This window comes from Fukomys damarensis, unplaced genomic scaffold (genome assembly GCF_012274545.1).
Source record: "Fukomys damarensis isolate Sample0158 unplaced genomic scaffold, DMR_v1.0_HiC HiC_scaffold_12, whole genome shotgun sequence".
NCBI lineage: Eukaryota > Metazoa > Chordata > Mammalia > Rodentia > Bathyergidae > Fukomys > Fukomys damarensis.
Genome location: NW_022900924.1, coordinates 4,889,250 through 4,906,871, shown reverse-complemented (window position 1 = coordinate 4,906,871; position 17,622 = coordinate 4,889,250). Strand labels below are relative to the sequence as shown.

The 17,622-nt window shown below is 41.0% G+C and overlaps 1 protein-coding gene across 4 annotated transcripts in view; it reads right to left on the bottom strand.

Annotated features, from left to right (window-relative positions):
- Window positions 1-17,622, bottom strand: part of Rnf185 (ring finger protein 185) — a 65,578-nt gene that overhangs the window by 14,578 nt on the left and 33,378 nt on the right. For 2 of the 4 annotated variants that reach the window (XM_033762322.1, XM_010603819.3), the window contains exons 2-3: window positions 4,509-4,732; window positions 1,682-1,700 (exon numbers count right to left, since the gene is read on the bottom strand). In XM_033762322.1, coding sequence (XP_033618213.1) covers window positions 1,682-1,700; window positions 4,509-4,684 — 195 coding nt within the window. In that variant the 5' untranslated portion in view covers window positions 4,685-4,732. Of the gene's footprint in view, window positions 1-1,681; window positions 1,701-4,508; window positions 4,733-8,442; window positions 8,534-17,622 lie in introns of those variants that run through there. The other 2 variants (XM_010603820.3, XM_010603821.2) reach the window with 2 other exon arrangements.

The window sequence follows — 17,622 nt, the reverse complement described above, 5'->3', positions numbered from 1 at the left end:
CAAAAAAAAAAAAAAAAAGAACAAAAAGGGCCAGGGATTTAGTGTTTAGTGGCAGCCCACCTGCCCGGTGAGTGCAAGGTCCTGAGTTCCATTCCCATTACTAAATACAAAGGAGATTTTTTTGGGGGGTGGGGGTACCAGGGAATCAAACTCGGGACCTTGTGCTTGAGAGGCAGACAGCAGAACCACTGAGCTAAATAAATCCCTGGCCCAAGAATTTTAAAAAATTGTTATATAAATGAACTCTCACTGACTTTATTTCTTTCAGTATCAAAAATACTAGAATCCTATTTTGGGTTCCCAGACTTTCACTGATTGATTAAAAACATTTTGATAAACTCTTTCTTCTTTGGTTTTTTGAGACAGGACACGGAAGCAGCAGATAGTCAGACATGGTGAACCTTTTAGAGCTTTTCAGTGATACAAACAGCTTCCGTAGCACTCGTGCCTTAGGTTCACTGCCACTGCCATATATCAACCACCCCCAGCTTGAACTTGCTATATGTATTCCAGGTTGGCCTTCTACTTGAGATCGTCCTGCTCTCCCAAGCTTTGGGATTAAAAGGTTTGCATCACCACACTTTTGCTTGTGTAACTTTCCAGAGGCCGAGACAGGAAAATCACCACAAATTACAGGCCAGCCTGAAAGATCCTGTCTCAAAACACAAACAAAAATGATAAAGTATGCTATACCTGTAGTGTCTTTTTAGACATTAGATAATTTTATATGTATATTTTCTCAACTTTTATTTTTGGTACTAGGGAAAAAACCCAGGGTTTTCATGCATGTATCACTAGGCTATATCCCCAGACCCTCAACATTTACTTTAGAACATGAATTGCACCTTTAGACCCAATGACATGAGGTTTATTACATAAACGTGACTCTAGGGCTCCAGAGATGGAGACAACAGCATTTAATGATTTATATCCTACTTTTTTTATATGACTATCACTACCTCTAAAACCTACATATATGCTTTTCTAATAAGCTCACAGCCAACATGTCCTAACAGGTTCCACTAGGGCCAGACTGCTCAGCCCTAGCTCCCTTCTTTCTCACATCCAGATTCTGAGGCGTTACCTGTCTTCCACTCACATTCCTAAAACACCTTGAGTGTGATCACCTGTAAGTGCGGTACTCTACTGAAGACAGCCATGGAGGCAGCCAGGTGGCAGTAATAATTTATACACAGTTATGACTGCCAAGCTCCGTTCTGTCTCACCACGCAGATGTATAGGTCTTGGTGAATGTAATTGGCTTTCGTAATAGGCTAAAGCTGGGAAAATAGACTTTCCTCCGTCACAAAAGCTCTGTCACCAAAAGTTTACCCATTTTATTATTTTCAAAACCTTTAAGAGTAGGAAGACAGCTGCTATAAGCGGAGGCATTTCTCAACAAAAGAGAACCTAGTGTTTTATCAAATTTGACCTGCCTTATAAATGAGGAATTGAGACGCAGTGAGGTGGTAGCAGAGTTAGGACAATCTTAAGTACTACAATGACCCCTTATTTCATTAAATGCCTATTAGTAGGCAGGTATATAAAGGGGAGGGTAAAGCAACGCAAAGGAGTTCAGAAACAGGGGAGATTGCAGCTTCTGACAATAGCCTCCTGAGACTAAGGTTGTCTTGTGCAACCATAGCTGATGAAAGACAGAGTAAAATGGAACGCATCTTACCTGATGTAAACACGGCCAACTGCCAGTGAGTCCCAAGGGCAACCAGTCATCAAAGAGAAGGGGACAAGGGGGGAAAAAAAAGGCTTTCATTAGCAGAAACTCTTGATGAATAGAGTGAGAGCACCAGAATGGAAAAAATAGGGAAAACAAGGCAACACATTCCCACTGAAGTTTTATAGGGATTACTGGCACCAGAAATTAGACATTATAGGAAAATCAAGACAGTGAAGACAAGATCCCCGTCTCTACCCCTGTGACCCCACTGCACATGTGGACCCAGAAGGCCCAGGCCATTCAGGTAGCCCTCAGTCATTACAGCCTCTGAAAAAAATCCAAAAACTAAGTATCGTCTGTAGAAAAATGCATTTTGCCAGGCGTGGTGGCACGTGCCTGTAGTCCCAGCTACACAGGTGGTTGAGGTGGGAGAATCGCTGGAGTCCAGGAGTTCGGGGCTGCAGTGCGCTACGCTGATCCGGTGTCCACACTAAAGTTCAACATCAATACGGTAACCTCCTGGGAGTGGGGACCACCAGGGTGCCTAAGGAGGGATGAACTGGCCCAGGTCAGAAATGGAGCAGGTCAAAACTCCCATGCTGATTAGAAAATTGCATTTTGATACAGAGCATGCAAGCATACATGTACATACATACATATTTTACTTCCAATTTCAGTAGGTTCAGAGCTTTCTCAGGCTCACAAGGGATGCATGGACTCTCAGTCCAGATCCAGTTAAACAGTCTTCAGGCTGTCCACTGCCTTGATAACTCTGCTAGCAGGAAGTAGCTTAAAAGTTTAGGCCTACTCTAAAAATACTGTTATGCAATGGAAAGGATGGGAAAGCTACTTGACTGAAAGGGCTACCTTCAGTTTAGAGAGCTGCAGCCCAATGTCTCTCATTTTTCAAAGGAGGAAATCAAAGTTTAAAAACATGCAGTGACTTGCACCAGAACTAAAAACACTATCCAGACTTCCAGTTTACTGCCTCTCAACATCCAGTACTATATTAAAAAAGTGTCATTCACAGAATTGAAGGAAAAGACTCAGAATTTTAATATTTTTTCTCTCATTACTTAATTCACTCAAAAACATCTATTGCACACCTATTATTCACTAGGGCAGTGGAAAATGCAGATGTGGGTTTGGTCCCTCACACATCATGTTTTCTTTAGCTGAGTAAACCATGGGCTCAGGACAGCTCCTTTCCCAACTCTTAAACCAGTTCAGTGTCACAAAGCAGATACCCAATTTTCCTGTATATAAGATGCCTCACATCTGACTTCAATACTAATTTTTCAAATGTCATTCTAACCTGAATGGAGTGTAACCCAAATCATGGCAGATTTTCATTGGCAGCTCCCCTCAAAGGTGCTGAGTAAGAAGTGGAGGTGAATAAAAGACCCTCAGAGGAAAGTTTAGGATTATAACAATGATAGGGATTCCTCCCATTTATTAAGCACTTACTGTGTGACAGGATATGGCTGAATAGCTTTTCATTTGTTAATGTCACTGGATGGTCACATTAACCTACCAGAGGGTATAATTATCTCCACTTTACAGATGAAGAAACTACAGTACTACACAGAGAAGCTAGCAGATTTGCCCATACACACCACCTAGTCTGGTAGCATCTGTATCATTTTAAAATCGGTGGTCCTTCCAATGGTATTATGCCTCTTAATTCTGTCACTCAGTAAGACTTGGTTTTATGATACTCTGAAAGTATTTCCAATTTGATACAGCTGATTACAACAGTTTCACAAGGAAGATTAGGGCAGGACCCCTAAGAACAACAAAATCTCTGCACAGTTCTATTAATATCAATAAATTTATCTTTTACACTGGTGCCAAGTTCAACACCTCTAAATACTGCTTAAATGATCTTCATTTCACACTATTTTCTTCCTCAAAAATATTCATTAGCTCTATGTCCTCAGTCAAATCTGAGTTTGATTATCTAGCCCAACCCTCTACAGCCATTCTTCTTTCCTGATACGTCCAGCCTATCTAGGGGACTTGAGAGGTAAACAGCGTTTCAGGGGAATACAACAATGCACGTGTCTGTTCCTAGAAAATGCCCTTCTTGGGAGGCCATGCACTCTTTGTCTTACCTGTCACTCATACCTCTGTACTTTCAAGGTTCCCCTTCCTTTTTCAAGGTTCAGTCCAAAAATCTCAAGAGAAAAAAAGCAAAAAAAACAAGCACAGCATTCTCCCAAGTTCTCAGAGCCCACAGGGGCTTCTGTAGTCATCAAGGCTAAAATAGACAAAAATCCTGCTCCTTCATTTTGATGTACACATAAAATAGTGATAATTATGGTCAGTTAACCAGGTAACACATAGTATGTGCTGCATGTTTTGTACTCTTCTAAGCCTTTTATATATTCTGGGTTATTTATTACTCACACACAACCCTGTAAAATGAGGCAGAGTATGTATAAGCACCTTGTCCAAAGTCAATTAATGGGGAGATGACAGCGCCAAGATTTATGGGGAGAAAATCTGGTTCCACAAGTCCTTGGCATAACCATTGTGCTCCACTGCCACTGCCTCTAGGTTCAGCACACCACGTGGCAGGTACTAAGCACTCACTAAATGACATCATTACTGGAGAAACGGGGAGAAGCAGCTCAGTGTGGAGACAATATTTGCCCAAAGTCACCCAGCTTATCAGCAGCAGAGTTGGGATGGGAACCTAGGTCTTCTGCTCCTTTAGCCTGAAGGTATCAGGACCCAAGGGGACAAGAAGCCTCTGCTCTTAAACTGCCCAGGGCCGTGGGCTTTCCAAACTTTGTAGCACAATCTCTGGGATGGCAGCAGGGATACTGACCAGAAGAGGTGGCCACACAGGCTGATGACAGCGTCCTTGGCTGTGTCCAGGCATATGTTGCACTCGAAGGTGCTGTCCTGCCCTCCACTCTCGCCGCTGCCATTGCTGCTCCCACTGGGTCCTCCTGCACTGGAGTTCTCAGGGGATGCGGAGGCTGAGGGCCCCTTGCTTGCCATCCTTGGCTATCAGCAAATCTCTGAGTGAAGATTCTCTCCAGGAAAATCCTGAAAGGCAGAAAACCCTTGATTGCCCACTTCTTCTTCTTCGTCTTGTTCTTTTTTGGTACTGGGGATCAAACTTGGGTCCTTGTGATTGTGAGGGAGGTAGATTGCCCACTTCTTTACCCCACTTCCCCTGGCATCTATATCAAAATTCCCATCTTCTCTCAGTAACAAAAGCTAATTATGACTACTAAGCAGACTTTCCAGAGAGATGCAGAGGACATCAGTTGTGGGGCAGTAACCATGAACTTATCATGAATGTGGGGGAGAATATACCTCACAAAGAAACTGCAAAAATCCTGCATAGGGCCAGGGATTTAGCTTAGCGGCACCATGTCTGCCTCTCAAGCACAAGGTCCTGAGTTCAATCCCCAGTACGGTATGTGGGGGGAGTGTGTGTGTGTGTGTGTGTGTGTGTGTGTGTGTTCCTGAGCAGCCTCTGGATCATTTTCCATGGGAGCTGTCATTATCTTTATTCTGTGATAACCCAGACGATAAATACATGGTCAATTAAATTTAACTTTCAGGCTGTCTTCTAACTTTGGACAGCCTCTAAATTGGCCAAGAGAAGGAAATCTGCGCAAGTTGGTGACTGATGTACTTCAGAATATAAAGAGATATTCCTGTAACTACGGAAGGGTAGCAGGGTAGGAGTCCAGATGATGGCTTTCCACACTGCACTCTTCTTCACTCCATCTGCCATGTTGGAGTGAATACTACCTATCTCAACTGAATTTATCAACATTTTAGCCTCAATACATTAAAATACACTGCCATAAATGAAAAACCAGTATTACTTATTGTAAGTGAAAGACAGGTAGGTATAAGTGTAATAAAGAAAAAGTTATTTAGCCTTATACCAAGTCACCTGGCACCCTTAGGCTATGCTCTGGCTAATAATGATCTGATTCAAATCTCCTTAGCAAACTGCAGCCTGAGTTCCCTTGGCCAGTGTGGAACTGAGACTAATGCATTTGTATTTAAACCACTGTACTACTACCGACCAAGCTGACCACCAAGGCCCTATCAGGGCCTTTGCGCTCCGAGCTACATTCACAACCTTTAAAAAATTTTAAGTGGCCTGGTCTGGGCTCCAGTCTGTGATCTTCCTGCCTCAGCCTGCCACAGAGTTGGCCTTACAGGTGGGTGCCATCAAGCCCAGCCAAAATGAACCATTGCTGACTAACACTTTCAAGTCAACCCAGCCAGGAGTATAAAAAAGAGGGCAAGACCAGCACAAAGGGATACCCACAAATTCTGAATGCACATTAAGAATCTGTCAGGAAGGGCCGGAGGTTTAACTCAAGGGCACCAGCACCTGCCAGGCAAGCGCAAAGTCCTGAGTTTGATCCCTGGTTACACACACATGCACGCACGCACAAAAGCATCTGTTAGGAGGTTGATCTGGCCAATTGGCCACCCTAATCTCAGAAATTCCAAGTAGAAAATGCTGAATGGCTGCCATAGTCAGAGAACAGGAGTTTTAGTGCTGGCTGTGGCCAAGACTCCAGCTTGCTAGGAGCCAAGCACATTCTTGCTGGCTAAATTTTTTTTTTTTTTTTTGGTACCGGGGATCGAACTCAGGTACTTGTGCTTGCAAAGGCAGGCGACGGAACCACTGAGTTAAATCCCCAGCCCTTGCTGGCTAAATTTTTCTCACCTGTAAAAATGGTTCCCCCTCCCAAACATTTACGACTGGGCCACTCCAATTAATCTCACCCTCTGTCTCCAAAAACAAGCAGCCTTTCCATAAGTGTAGGACTCACCACTGCAGCACCAAAAGACCACCGTGATTTCAGCTTTCAAAGTACAAAGAGATAAAGATCAAATATGATGCAGTCCTCTCAGACTTCCTTCTACCAAGTCTTCACAGAGCAGACTGAGAGCTCCGGGCTCATGAGAAACTCACTAAGACAGCAGCTCAGAGACTTCAGCAGGGAGAAGAGCCAACTCACTGCCACTTTTTCACTCAGTTACATCATTTTACGTGATGTCCCAGAAGGGCATGTGGCTGCTGACAGAACCAGTACTTTACTGGCCTCAGCTCCAAGCCTTCTCCCTGACCAGGAGTCTCCTCCTTCTCCATACACATCAGCTCTCTTTGCCTAAACATAAAGTTTGCTTTTCTAGATATTCTGGTTGAAGAATCCTAAGTACCTGATTCATGTGCATCCCCTCACCTTCATTTATGGCGCTGGGTATTGAACGGAGGGCCTCACACATGCTAGGCAAGTACTCTTCCACGGAGTTGTACTCCTAGAGCTAGTGTCTTCTTGTTCAAAATATTTTATCTTTTGAAATTAATAACTATGTAAAAGATGAGGAAAAGACTACACAAAGTCAAGCTCACCAATCAATTTTAATAGCTTCTTGACCTGATCCAATAGGAAATACACAGGAACATCAATGAAGTGCTAATCAAGACTATCAAAGACTCTAATCAAGCTATAAGAATTACTGATTTTCAGAAAGGATGCATGTATTAATTCCAGAGCATATAATCAGCCAACTCCCTCTAACTCCAGGATTAATAACTCAAGTTCTCCAACAAATAAATAACATTGGTAGGGCTCAGAGGTAAAGGCTGAGATATGAGACATATAACTACCTGCAGTGTGTGGATCTTACTAGAACCAGATTCAAATAAGACAAATGTAAAATGATACCTGTGAAATCTCTGACAAAAAGTTGGATTTTGCTTTTGTAGTAGTTGATATAAGACAGATTGTTGATAAAATAAAACCAACCCAGTTGACAACAAAAAAGAATTACATCTAAGTGGGTGTGGTGACACATGCCTGTAATCCCATTACTCTGGGATGAGGCAGGAGGATCACAAGCATCCAGCCTTGGCAACTGAGCAACTTAGGGAGACTCTTAAAAAAAAAAAGTATTGGACTTTGAAATCCCAACAAAACAGAATATTGAGAACATTAAAAATTTTTCCTCAAGTTAGGTGTTGGGCTCAAGCCTATAACTGTAGTACTTGGGAGGCTGAGGCAGAAGGATTAATTCAAGGCTACATAGTAGGTCAAGGCCAGCCTTGACTACATAGTGAGACCCTGTCTAAAAAAGAAGTTGCAGGTTTGAACTCAGGACCTTGCATTTATGAGGCAGGCAGCGGCACCACTGAGCTAAATCCCCAGCCCCAAATTTCTTTTATCTAAAAAGTGAGGGTATTATGCCTCCTATAGGGTTACTGAGGTGGTTCTATGAGATAATACTGAGGTAGCTCTATGAGATAACATGGTGACCTGGAGGGCATACCACAGTGGGAGAGGGGGGCTGCTGCTGCTGAGGAGGTCCACACATAAACCACAAGCCTCTGAACAGTTCATACTCCCATACACAAACATAAACAACAAGCTAGGGTCAAAGCATGTGTCAGGGCAGGAATAGTCAGGAGACAATCACAGGTCAGCTTAGTGTTTGTGAGGTGTGGCACCTTTGCAGCAGGCAGCACAGATACAGGCTTGTATGTCCAAAGTTACATCATATCATTCTCATTCTAATTTTTGTTAGATTGACTATGTGGTCCCTTTCCTGGGCTCAGGAATCTCATCCCGGTTGGCATTCAAATGTTTGCTGAGTCGATGACACGGTATGTATGACTCGTTTCAGTCAACTGCCAGAACAGCTGCTCTTAAACCTTCTACGTAATATATCCTGGGCTCCAGAGCCACACAAACATCACTAAAGGATCCTCTCCTTACCTCTTCTCTAACTCCATGCACAGGTACCTCACCACATGAGGATGGGATGGCAGAGATGAGTAACCTCCCCTGGCTACTGTCGACAGAATATCTGTGGAACAAAAGAATGTGGCCACAGTCTCATGGGCTCTAAGGGCTAGGACAGGAGCCCAAAAACAGAGGCCCCTGGTTGTATCAGGAATTGGACAAGAGTAAAAGAAGAAACAGGGCCTTGGCATACCCAAGTTGTTGTCCTACTAAAAGCAGCCTATAAACTTTGACATGATCACATGGCAACCATATTGTGGATAGTTCTGGGTCCTATTCCTTTTCTTTTTTTTTTTTTTTTTTTTTTTTTTTTTTTGGCTACATTGCCCAAGTTGGTCTTGAACTTTGAGTTCCAGTGATTCTCCTACCTCAGCCTCCTGAGTTCTGAAATCTGTATTTTGTTAATATGTCCCTCTCTCTACCCTGGATCACTTTCTGATGAGCAGTTCCTGAAACACAGCTCTAGAATAAGGAGAACTCTTCCAAAAGCAAAAAGCAATAGCAGCACGATAGTGTTTGAGACGGACAATAACCTCAAACCCTATCCTTCTGAATGCATGATACTTATCTACAATCCACAGGGACTGCAAAGAAGTCAGATAAATTGGGGTGGGAGACCAGTCTGCTGAGATCTTCCATCAGCTAACACTTAGTCCAAGACAGACAACCAATTTAAGATACAAGTTCCAAACTGGGTGTTGTGGCACAAGCCTGTAGTTACAGCACTCAGGAATCTGAGGCATGAGGATGGCTGCAAGTTTGAGGCCAGCGTAGGCTATATAGTGAGACTCTGTCTCAAAAATAAAAACAAAACAAACAGAAAATAAGCAAGTTCACATCTACTTTAGAGAAACATTGGATTTGTGATGCCAGCATGACCCATTTGGGACTAAGGCAGATTTACAATACTTAATGATCTGTTAGGAGTACACGGCCTGATTATGACTGACCCAGCATTCTCACTATTACCTCCTAAAGCTGGCCTTTGTTCTGCCTGTCCTCACCTACCTCACAGGAACTGAGTAAGACAATAATGTCCCTGCAGGAACCACCAAAGAACTCAACCTCATGAGGAAATCTCTTTGTAGTGTTGTGTTCAGTTCTCAGGGTCTAGCAAACCACAGGAAATCATAATTTGCCTTCTCTGCTCTATTTAACCCCAAGAATTCCTGGACCGGATATAAAGAGGCACCCAGAAATTTTGTTGTTGTGTTTTTTTTTTTGTTTTGTTTTGTTTTGTTTTGTTTTTTTGGTACTGGGGATTGAACTCAGATCTTGTGCTTGCAAGGCAGGCGGTGGAACCACTGAGCTAAATCCCCGGGCCCTTGGAAATGTTAATCTTAGTTAGGAAGATGAGTAATTTGGGTGATAAACAGCTCACATGATCCCAGCAGAGGTCTTGTCTTTGGGCACATGCCTATACATACAGAAGCTTTCTGCCAAGAACCTTGGCATGACTGATCCTGTCTGTACTGCTCATGAGGCTGCTGCTAGAGTGTAAGCAGAAATGAGACACAAATTTCAAGAACATCCACAGCACACTCACAGAAGGTTGGAGTGAGGAAAAATGAGTAAGTTGATTGGAACTTGGAACATGTAGAGAGCAGTTTTAAAATTTTAGAGAATGGTGTTTAGGTACCCATGCTAGTACTCAGAAAGCTATCCCTCAAATACAGGACAAATGACAAGGCTTTAAAAGTCCAGAAGGACAGAAAAGGCTAAGGGCTGGCTTTCTAGGAACTGCACTGGTTCTTTTCTCTAGTACCCTATAAGCTCTCTATTTACTCAACCATCCTTTATCACCTTCCAAGATTTATAAATGATCCTATTTTCCAGGTATTCGGGACATAGTTAAAAGGTCTCAGTCTAAGAGAGATACAGACAAGTAAATCAACAAGGCAATCTAGCATACCGGGTACTAACAAAGGTATGTACAGTGCACAAGGGCAGGGGATGCTGGGGAGGATGTGGATATAGCACACAAGGCCAGAGGACAACTCACTGCACAAGTCAAGTGCAATGTAGCTAGAGCCCAGGGAACACATAAGGATGGTAAGACAGCAAGAGCCAGGACTGTGAGGCAGGCAGGAAGGTGTCAAATCCCTAATGTCCTTCATACTGGTTCATACTGGCCTACCTGGTTCATACTCCCAACAGAGGCACCTAACCCAGCTTCCCTGCCCCATGTTCCAAAAGGCACTATGATTTTAATGTTTACTTCTGCTCCCATCCAGCTCCTATTCCCTAGCTAAATAAAATAATACATCTATATAATACATTATACTATGAAATTTTACGGTTTTATACTATCTTTCAAGCATGCTAGGTAAGCACTCTAAATTAAATCTCCAGCCCCACATTAGACAATCTTAAATCTATTAAGCATAGATTCCATTTTATTTCCAGAGAGATTTTGCTTACATGAGAGCTTTAAACACATGGCCTAATGTTATACAAAATAAACAGAATACAAAATTGTATTAAAAATTGAATGTTATATCAAAAAAAGGGAAAAAGAGGCCCAAAATATTAATTGTAGCTGTCTCTGAACAGTGGAATTATGTTTAAATTTCTTAAGGCTTGGCCAGATATGGTAGCACCATACTTGTAATCCGAGCCACTCCAGATGCTGAGGTAGAAGGGTTTCAAGTGTGAGGAGAACCTAGATAACTCAGCAAGACCTACAATAGCCAAATCTGGATTTCAAATTATATTACAAAGTTACAGTGATTAAAAACAGCATGGTACTGGCAAAAAAATAATCATGTTGATCAATGGAACAGAACTGAGGATGCAGAAACTACCCACATTTAGCTGTGGTTCTGCTGCCTGCCTTGCAAGTGCAAGGCCTGGAGTTTGATCCCCAGTACAAAACACACACACACACACACACACACACACACACACACACACTGCAAATTTCCAATGATGAATGTCATTACACTGTATACCTTAAATGTACCAATAAAATTAATTAAAAAAAGAAAAGAAAAGAAACATCTCCAAGCACCTCCAGGCATCTGATCTTTGACAAAGGGGCCAAAAGCATATGCTGGAGAAAATATAGCCTCTTTGGCTGGGAAAACAGATGAATACATCTGCAAAAGATTGAATCCAGACCCTTACTTCTCATCTTGTACTAAAATCAAATCAAGGGGCTGGGGATGAGTTTGATCCCCAGTACAACACACACACACACACAAAATCAAAATAAATCAAAGATCTAGATATAGCCTGGGATTTGGCTCAGTGGTTCTGCTGCCTGCCTTGCAAGCACAAGGTCCTGAGTCTGATCCCCAGTACCAAAAAAAAAAAAAAAAAAAAAAAAAAAAAAAAAAAAAAAAATAAAAAAAAAAAAAAAAAAAAAAAAAAAAAGATCTAAATATAAAAACAGAAACATTGGATGTGCTGGAAGATAAATTAGGTAAAAGTCTTGAAGACACAGGCACTGGCAAAGACTTTCTCAACAGAATCCCACTTGCATGAGAAATAACACAATGAGCTGGGGATTTAGCTCAGTGGCACTATGCCTGCCTAAGTGCAAGGTCCTGAGTTTGATCCCTGGTACCAAAAGAAAGAAATAACACCAACAACCAACAAATGGGATTATATGAAAAAGATTCTGCACATCAAAGGAGACAGAGTGAACAAACTATATAATTTTTGTCAGCTATTTCTCAGAGGACTATTATTTATAATACATAAAGAACTAAAAAAAAAAAAATTGGGCCAGGGATTTAGCTCAGTGGTTCTGCTGCATGACTCATAAGTACAAGGTCCTGAGATCAGTACAAAAAAAAGGAAAAAGGACAAACTTGGGGCCAGGAATTTAGCTCAGTGGTTCTAGTGCCTGCCTCGCAACTGCAAGGTTCCAATTTCAATCCCGGGTACAAAAAAAATCCAAAAAACAAAACTACAAATGCTATAAGGTTGAGGGGAAATGAACCCTTCTATACTGTTGATGGAATGTAAACTAGTAGAACCATTATGGAAATTATATGAAGAAGTCTCAAAAACTTAAAATTAGAAAACCCATTTGGTCCAGCTATACTTCTGGGTATCTTCTTAAAAGAGTTAAAGACATCATATTACAATGAAAGATGCTGTTATGGCTTGTGTCTAGGTGTCCCCCTAGAGACCCATGTGGTGGCTGGATCTAAAGTGTGTGATGCAAGGATCAAGAGTGTATGATTAACTAAACTAGTCCACTGATTGGTTTGGCACAGTTCTGGTTGTGGATAATGGGAAGGCCACCCTGAGTGTGAGTGCCACCCGCCTTAAAGATAGCCTGGATAGAATATCAAGGACAAAAAGAAGGGGGCTGTTGCAGCTCATTGCTTGCTGTGTGGTGACTGCACTTCACTGCTTTGCTGATTTCCTGCCTTCTGCCTGCCATGAGCTGTTTCTCCTCAGCAATAACCCTCTACCATGCCTCCCTACCTTGAATCCAGCCAACTATGAACTGAAACTTCTACAAACCAAAAATTTCTCCTCCTTTAACTTTGAGAGTTGTGTATTGTTTCAGTAACAAGAAAAGTATCTAAGACAGATGCGTGCCTGTGTTTACAGCAGCACAACTCATTAACTGTTAAATCTTGGAAGCAATCTATATGCCCATCAACAGATGACTGGATGACAAACCTTTTAAAGACCAAGTGCCCAAATTGCAAACCAAAACCCACTTATTTATTGCAAAGTGCAAACACTGCAATTAAACCTGAATACTGAGGTTTTCATTTATAAAAAAACAACTTATACATTTGGCTTGCGTGCATACAGACAGGGCTCTGTGTACTCACTGTGGCACATGTGTCATAGGTTCACCACCACTGCACTACAGTATTACCCAGCCACAAAAAAGGATAAATTGGAGCCATGTGTAGGAGGAATATGGATGCACCCTGACACCATAACACTAAGTGAAATAAATGAGGCACAGGTTAAATACCACATGGTTTCTCTTGTATAAGAGAAACAAACACATACTAATAAAAATAAATTATTTTAAGATAAACATAAATAAATAAAGTCAGGGGTATATAGCTTAGTAGTCACTCAATTCAGTCCACAGTATTACAAAAATTTTTTAAAAAACACTTACCTGTGGGCCGGGGATTTAGGTCAGTGGTTCTAGCATCTACCTCGCAAACACAAGGATCTGGATTTGATCCCCGGTACCAAAAACAAAACAAAACACTTGTGCATTCCACTTTTTCTATAGTACTACCTTAATACTAAAAAAAAAAAAAAAAAAAAAAAAAAAAAGTTCAGGATTCCATACTTTCAGATATATCTCAGTAGGTGACAAAAAGGAAAGCACTCTGATCCAGGAAATTCACAATAAGGTATGAAAGATCACACTTGAAACTAATTCAGAAATTTCAGTATTATTTTACTTTATTGATTTATTTTTAGTAAGTAATATATTGACATACCTCAAAATAGACTAAAGTCTTTCTTCCATCCCTAGAACCTAGTCACTCTATTCTCTGTCCTGAAGATTAATAGCACTAGGTCATATCTAAAACTTTAAGGTTAAAGGCTATCTGTATTTGTAACTTTGATAAATAATGCCAAACACCCTCCAAAAAGGATGTACTAATCTGTATTCCTGTAGAGATGAGATACATAAAAGTGTTTGTTTCTCCATGTCATTGACAATGTCAAGCATGTTTTCAAAAGCGAACAGCCCAGCAAGACATGGTGGCACATGCCTGTAATTCTAGCACTTGAGAGGCTGATGCAGGACTGCCACGAGTTTGACATGGCAAGACCCTGGCATAAAAACAAGACAAGAGGAAGAACAGCCCAGAGTGCCACCAAGCCGAAATTATAGGCATTTGCCACTAGCACAGCCCAGAGGAATCCAATGGCTTTAAATTCAAATCTCAGCTCTATAACTCATTCTGTGTTTTCTCCCTAAGACTTTGTTTCACTTGTCTTTGTAAATGAGGCCATTACCTTTCACATAAGACAGCTGTAAAAACTTAGAGAAAATAGAAAGGGCCAGGATAGTCCTGACACATAGTGAAGTGCAGGTGTAATGTTACTTTATATTCTTCCACTGAGCTAAACAATCAGCAGATCCTTAGTTACTTGGCTGAATCACTAAGTCACAACATTCCTTTCTGAATGTGCATCATTTCCTGAAGGCAATTAGGTGAGATATCAGAAGTGTGCAAGTTCACTGAGAAGAAATCTAGAGAACAAGATACATTCTTTTGATCTAGGCAAATCAGATTTTCTCTCAAAATGTTAAACTCAAAGGCATCAATTATATTTTTTAAATTTTTTATTAGTTATATTTATCACTACATGTAACAACAGCTAATACTCTGACTAGCCCTTTATATAAATTATGTTCTGAATCTTTATAGACTGCTTTGAGGCAAACACTACCTATCATCATTAGCATCCTTTGGAACTAGGTCACTTGCCCATAGTCGCAGAGCAAGTCAGAGGCAAAGCTTCCCAATTCTAAGCCAAAGTGTTTAACAAATGGTATCTCAGTGATCTGTTCTTGGTCTTACACTCAGTCCCACATCGAAGTTAGCACAGGGATAGGCACCTTGGGTGCACTTCATAAATATGTATAGACTGCCAGAGCTGATGCTCAAGAACACTTAGAACTAAATAAGAACCAATATATATCATGTATAGGTACAAATTACCAATGATGAATGTCATCATACTGTATACCTAAAATATACCAATAAACTTAAAGAGAAAAAAAGAAAGAACACTTAGAAATGTACAACTCAATACAAATCAATCTAATTAAATAGCTGTGAAAAACTAGTATCCTACAAGAACATTCTTCATTGATGATGTATTTCAGATTTAGAAACATTATATAACTGTTTGAGTCACTACTCACCAAAAAAAAATTATTGCACCAACATCTTAAATGGGTAAGAAAACAAAAACAGGAAGCCAGCCAATTCCAGCCCTCTGGAGGACAGCAAATTAGAGCCCAGCCTTGCAACTTAGCGTCTTAGTGAGACACTATCTCAAAATAAAAAATAAAAAGAGCTGGGGATGTAGCTCAGTGCAAAGACCCTGGGTTCAACATTCAGCACACATACCCCTCCATCAGGCATCTATAGCCAGAAAATACTTCAGGATTTCCCAAATTGGCATCCACATCTATTACAGGTAACATTACTCATAACAGGAATAGTTACACTTTTTTTTTTTTTAGGTACCAGCATCGAACTTTGGACCTTCCACTTGCAAGGCAGGTGGCAGTACTATTGAGCTAAATCCCTGGCCCCTATGCTGTTTTGTTTTTTGAGACTAGGAGTTGCTTTGTAGTTTAGGCTGGAGTTGAACTATATAGCCCAGGTTGGGCTTAAACTTGCTTCCATCCTCCTGCCTCAGCCTCCCAAGTGCTAGCACAGTACCCAAAAGGAAGTAGATGTTCAATAAATGTACATGAATGACAGAAATGTGCTAATTTCAACTCAAACACATGTAGCCAGTGCAAATACTATATTAAAGAAAAGCTCTTCAGACTGGACAGATCCCAGGTTCTGTGGATTTCTAGCATAATACACTGAAAGGAGCAATTTGTTTTTTAAAACATTACTTAAATTTTATTTTATCCCATTCTCTCCCCTCCCTTATACAAAAGCTTTGTTTCCACCTTTACTTTGTTTCTCATCCCTTCTGAAAGGAGCAATTTGGAGCCCAAGGAGTTAGTCTGAGGCTTAGCTTTGGCATTCACTAAGCCAAATGCTATGGTTTATAGTTGCATGTTGTCCCAAAGCCTCATGCACTCATAGCGGGGGCTTCAGGAAGGTGACTGGATCGTAGAGGTGTGATACTTACCAGTATTATTAGTCCACTGGTGAATTTATAGCCAAATGTGGTATTAGGAGGTGGGCCAGTGTGTGTACGGGGGTGAAGGCTGGCAGTCTCCCTTCCTCCTCTTTGATCACGCTGCTTCCTGAAGGCAGATCATGAGTTCCTTTTCCTCTACCACGCCACCCTGTCTTGGAGCCAGCTCACTATGGACTGAAACCTCTACAAACAGTGAGCCAAAATAAACTTCTTCCTTAAACTGTGGGTGTATCCTTCCTTAAACTGTGCGGTGGTATCTCAGCAACCAGAAAGTAACTAAGACACCAGTGTACCTCACCTGCAATCACAGATAATTGTGTCTGCCCCTCATTTTGTTATGAGAAAAGGTTACAATTTAGGGTTTTACCTTTGTTTTCATGAAGTCAATGAATCCTCATTAATTCAAATTTTAGCTGAGGCTAACCTAAAGACTTCTAAAATACTCTGAAGACAGAGCATAAAAAGAAAATGAACAAAATGGATGAGATTTAACCAAATAAGGAGAAAACTTTCTAAGAGTTTAGTAAAACCTAGTGAATGTTTGACAAGATAATGATCTCACTTCTTTTCAGTAGGGGTCCTGAAGAGGGATAGCTGTAGTTAAAAATAAAACTAAAATGATACCATTTTTATTTTAAAAATGTTTTTGAGACAGGGTCGCACTATGTAGTTCATGATGGCCCTGAAGTATGTAGTCAGACTGGCCTTGAACTTCTGGTTATCCATTTGCCTTACCACCCTGAGTACTGGAATTACAGGCATGCACTGCCAGGCATAATATCAACTTTTATAAATCAGGTTTGTATCCTAAGCCACCTCACATTAATTGTTTATTGCTAGTACAATTTAACAAATATTTATAGAATGCCAAGTGATTAAAAATAGGTCTGGTTTCTGCCTCTAAGGCATTTGTGGTCAAGTTAAAAAAAAAAATTACTTTTTTTCGAGACAGGATATTGCTATGTAGCCCAAGCTGGCCTTGAACTCACAGCAATCCTGCTTCAGACTTCCAAGTGCTGGATTACAGGCATGCATCACTATGCCTAGCAAAGTCAAACTGTGATGTGCCTTGGCAGAGATGAGTGTTAAGAAAAAACCCAAAAACTTTATTAAGCTTTGCCTAAGATCTACTCTTAAACTGAGAAAGCTGTTCATCTTTTAAAAGCCCATGGGGAGGGGAGGAGGAGGTGAAGGGAGGGCAGGGACAAGGGGAAAAAATGAGAACCAAGACCTGTCATGTTAAGGTACAAGATCCCAACAATGAATGTAACTGTACTGTATACCTAAAATGTACCAATAAACTCAATGACA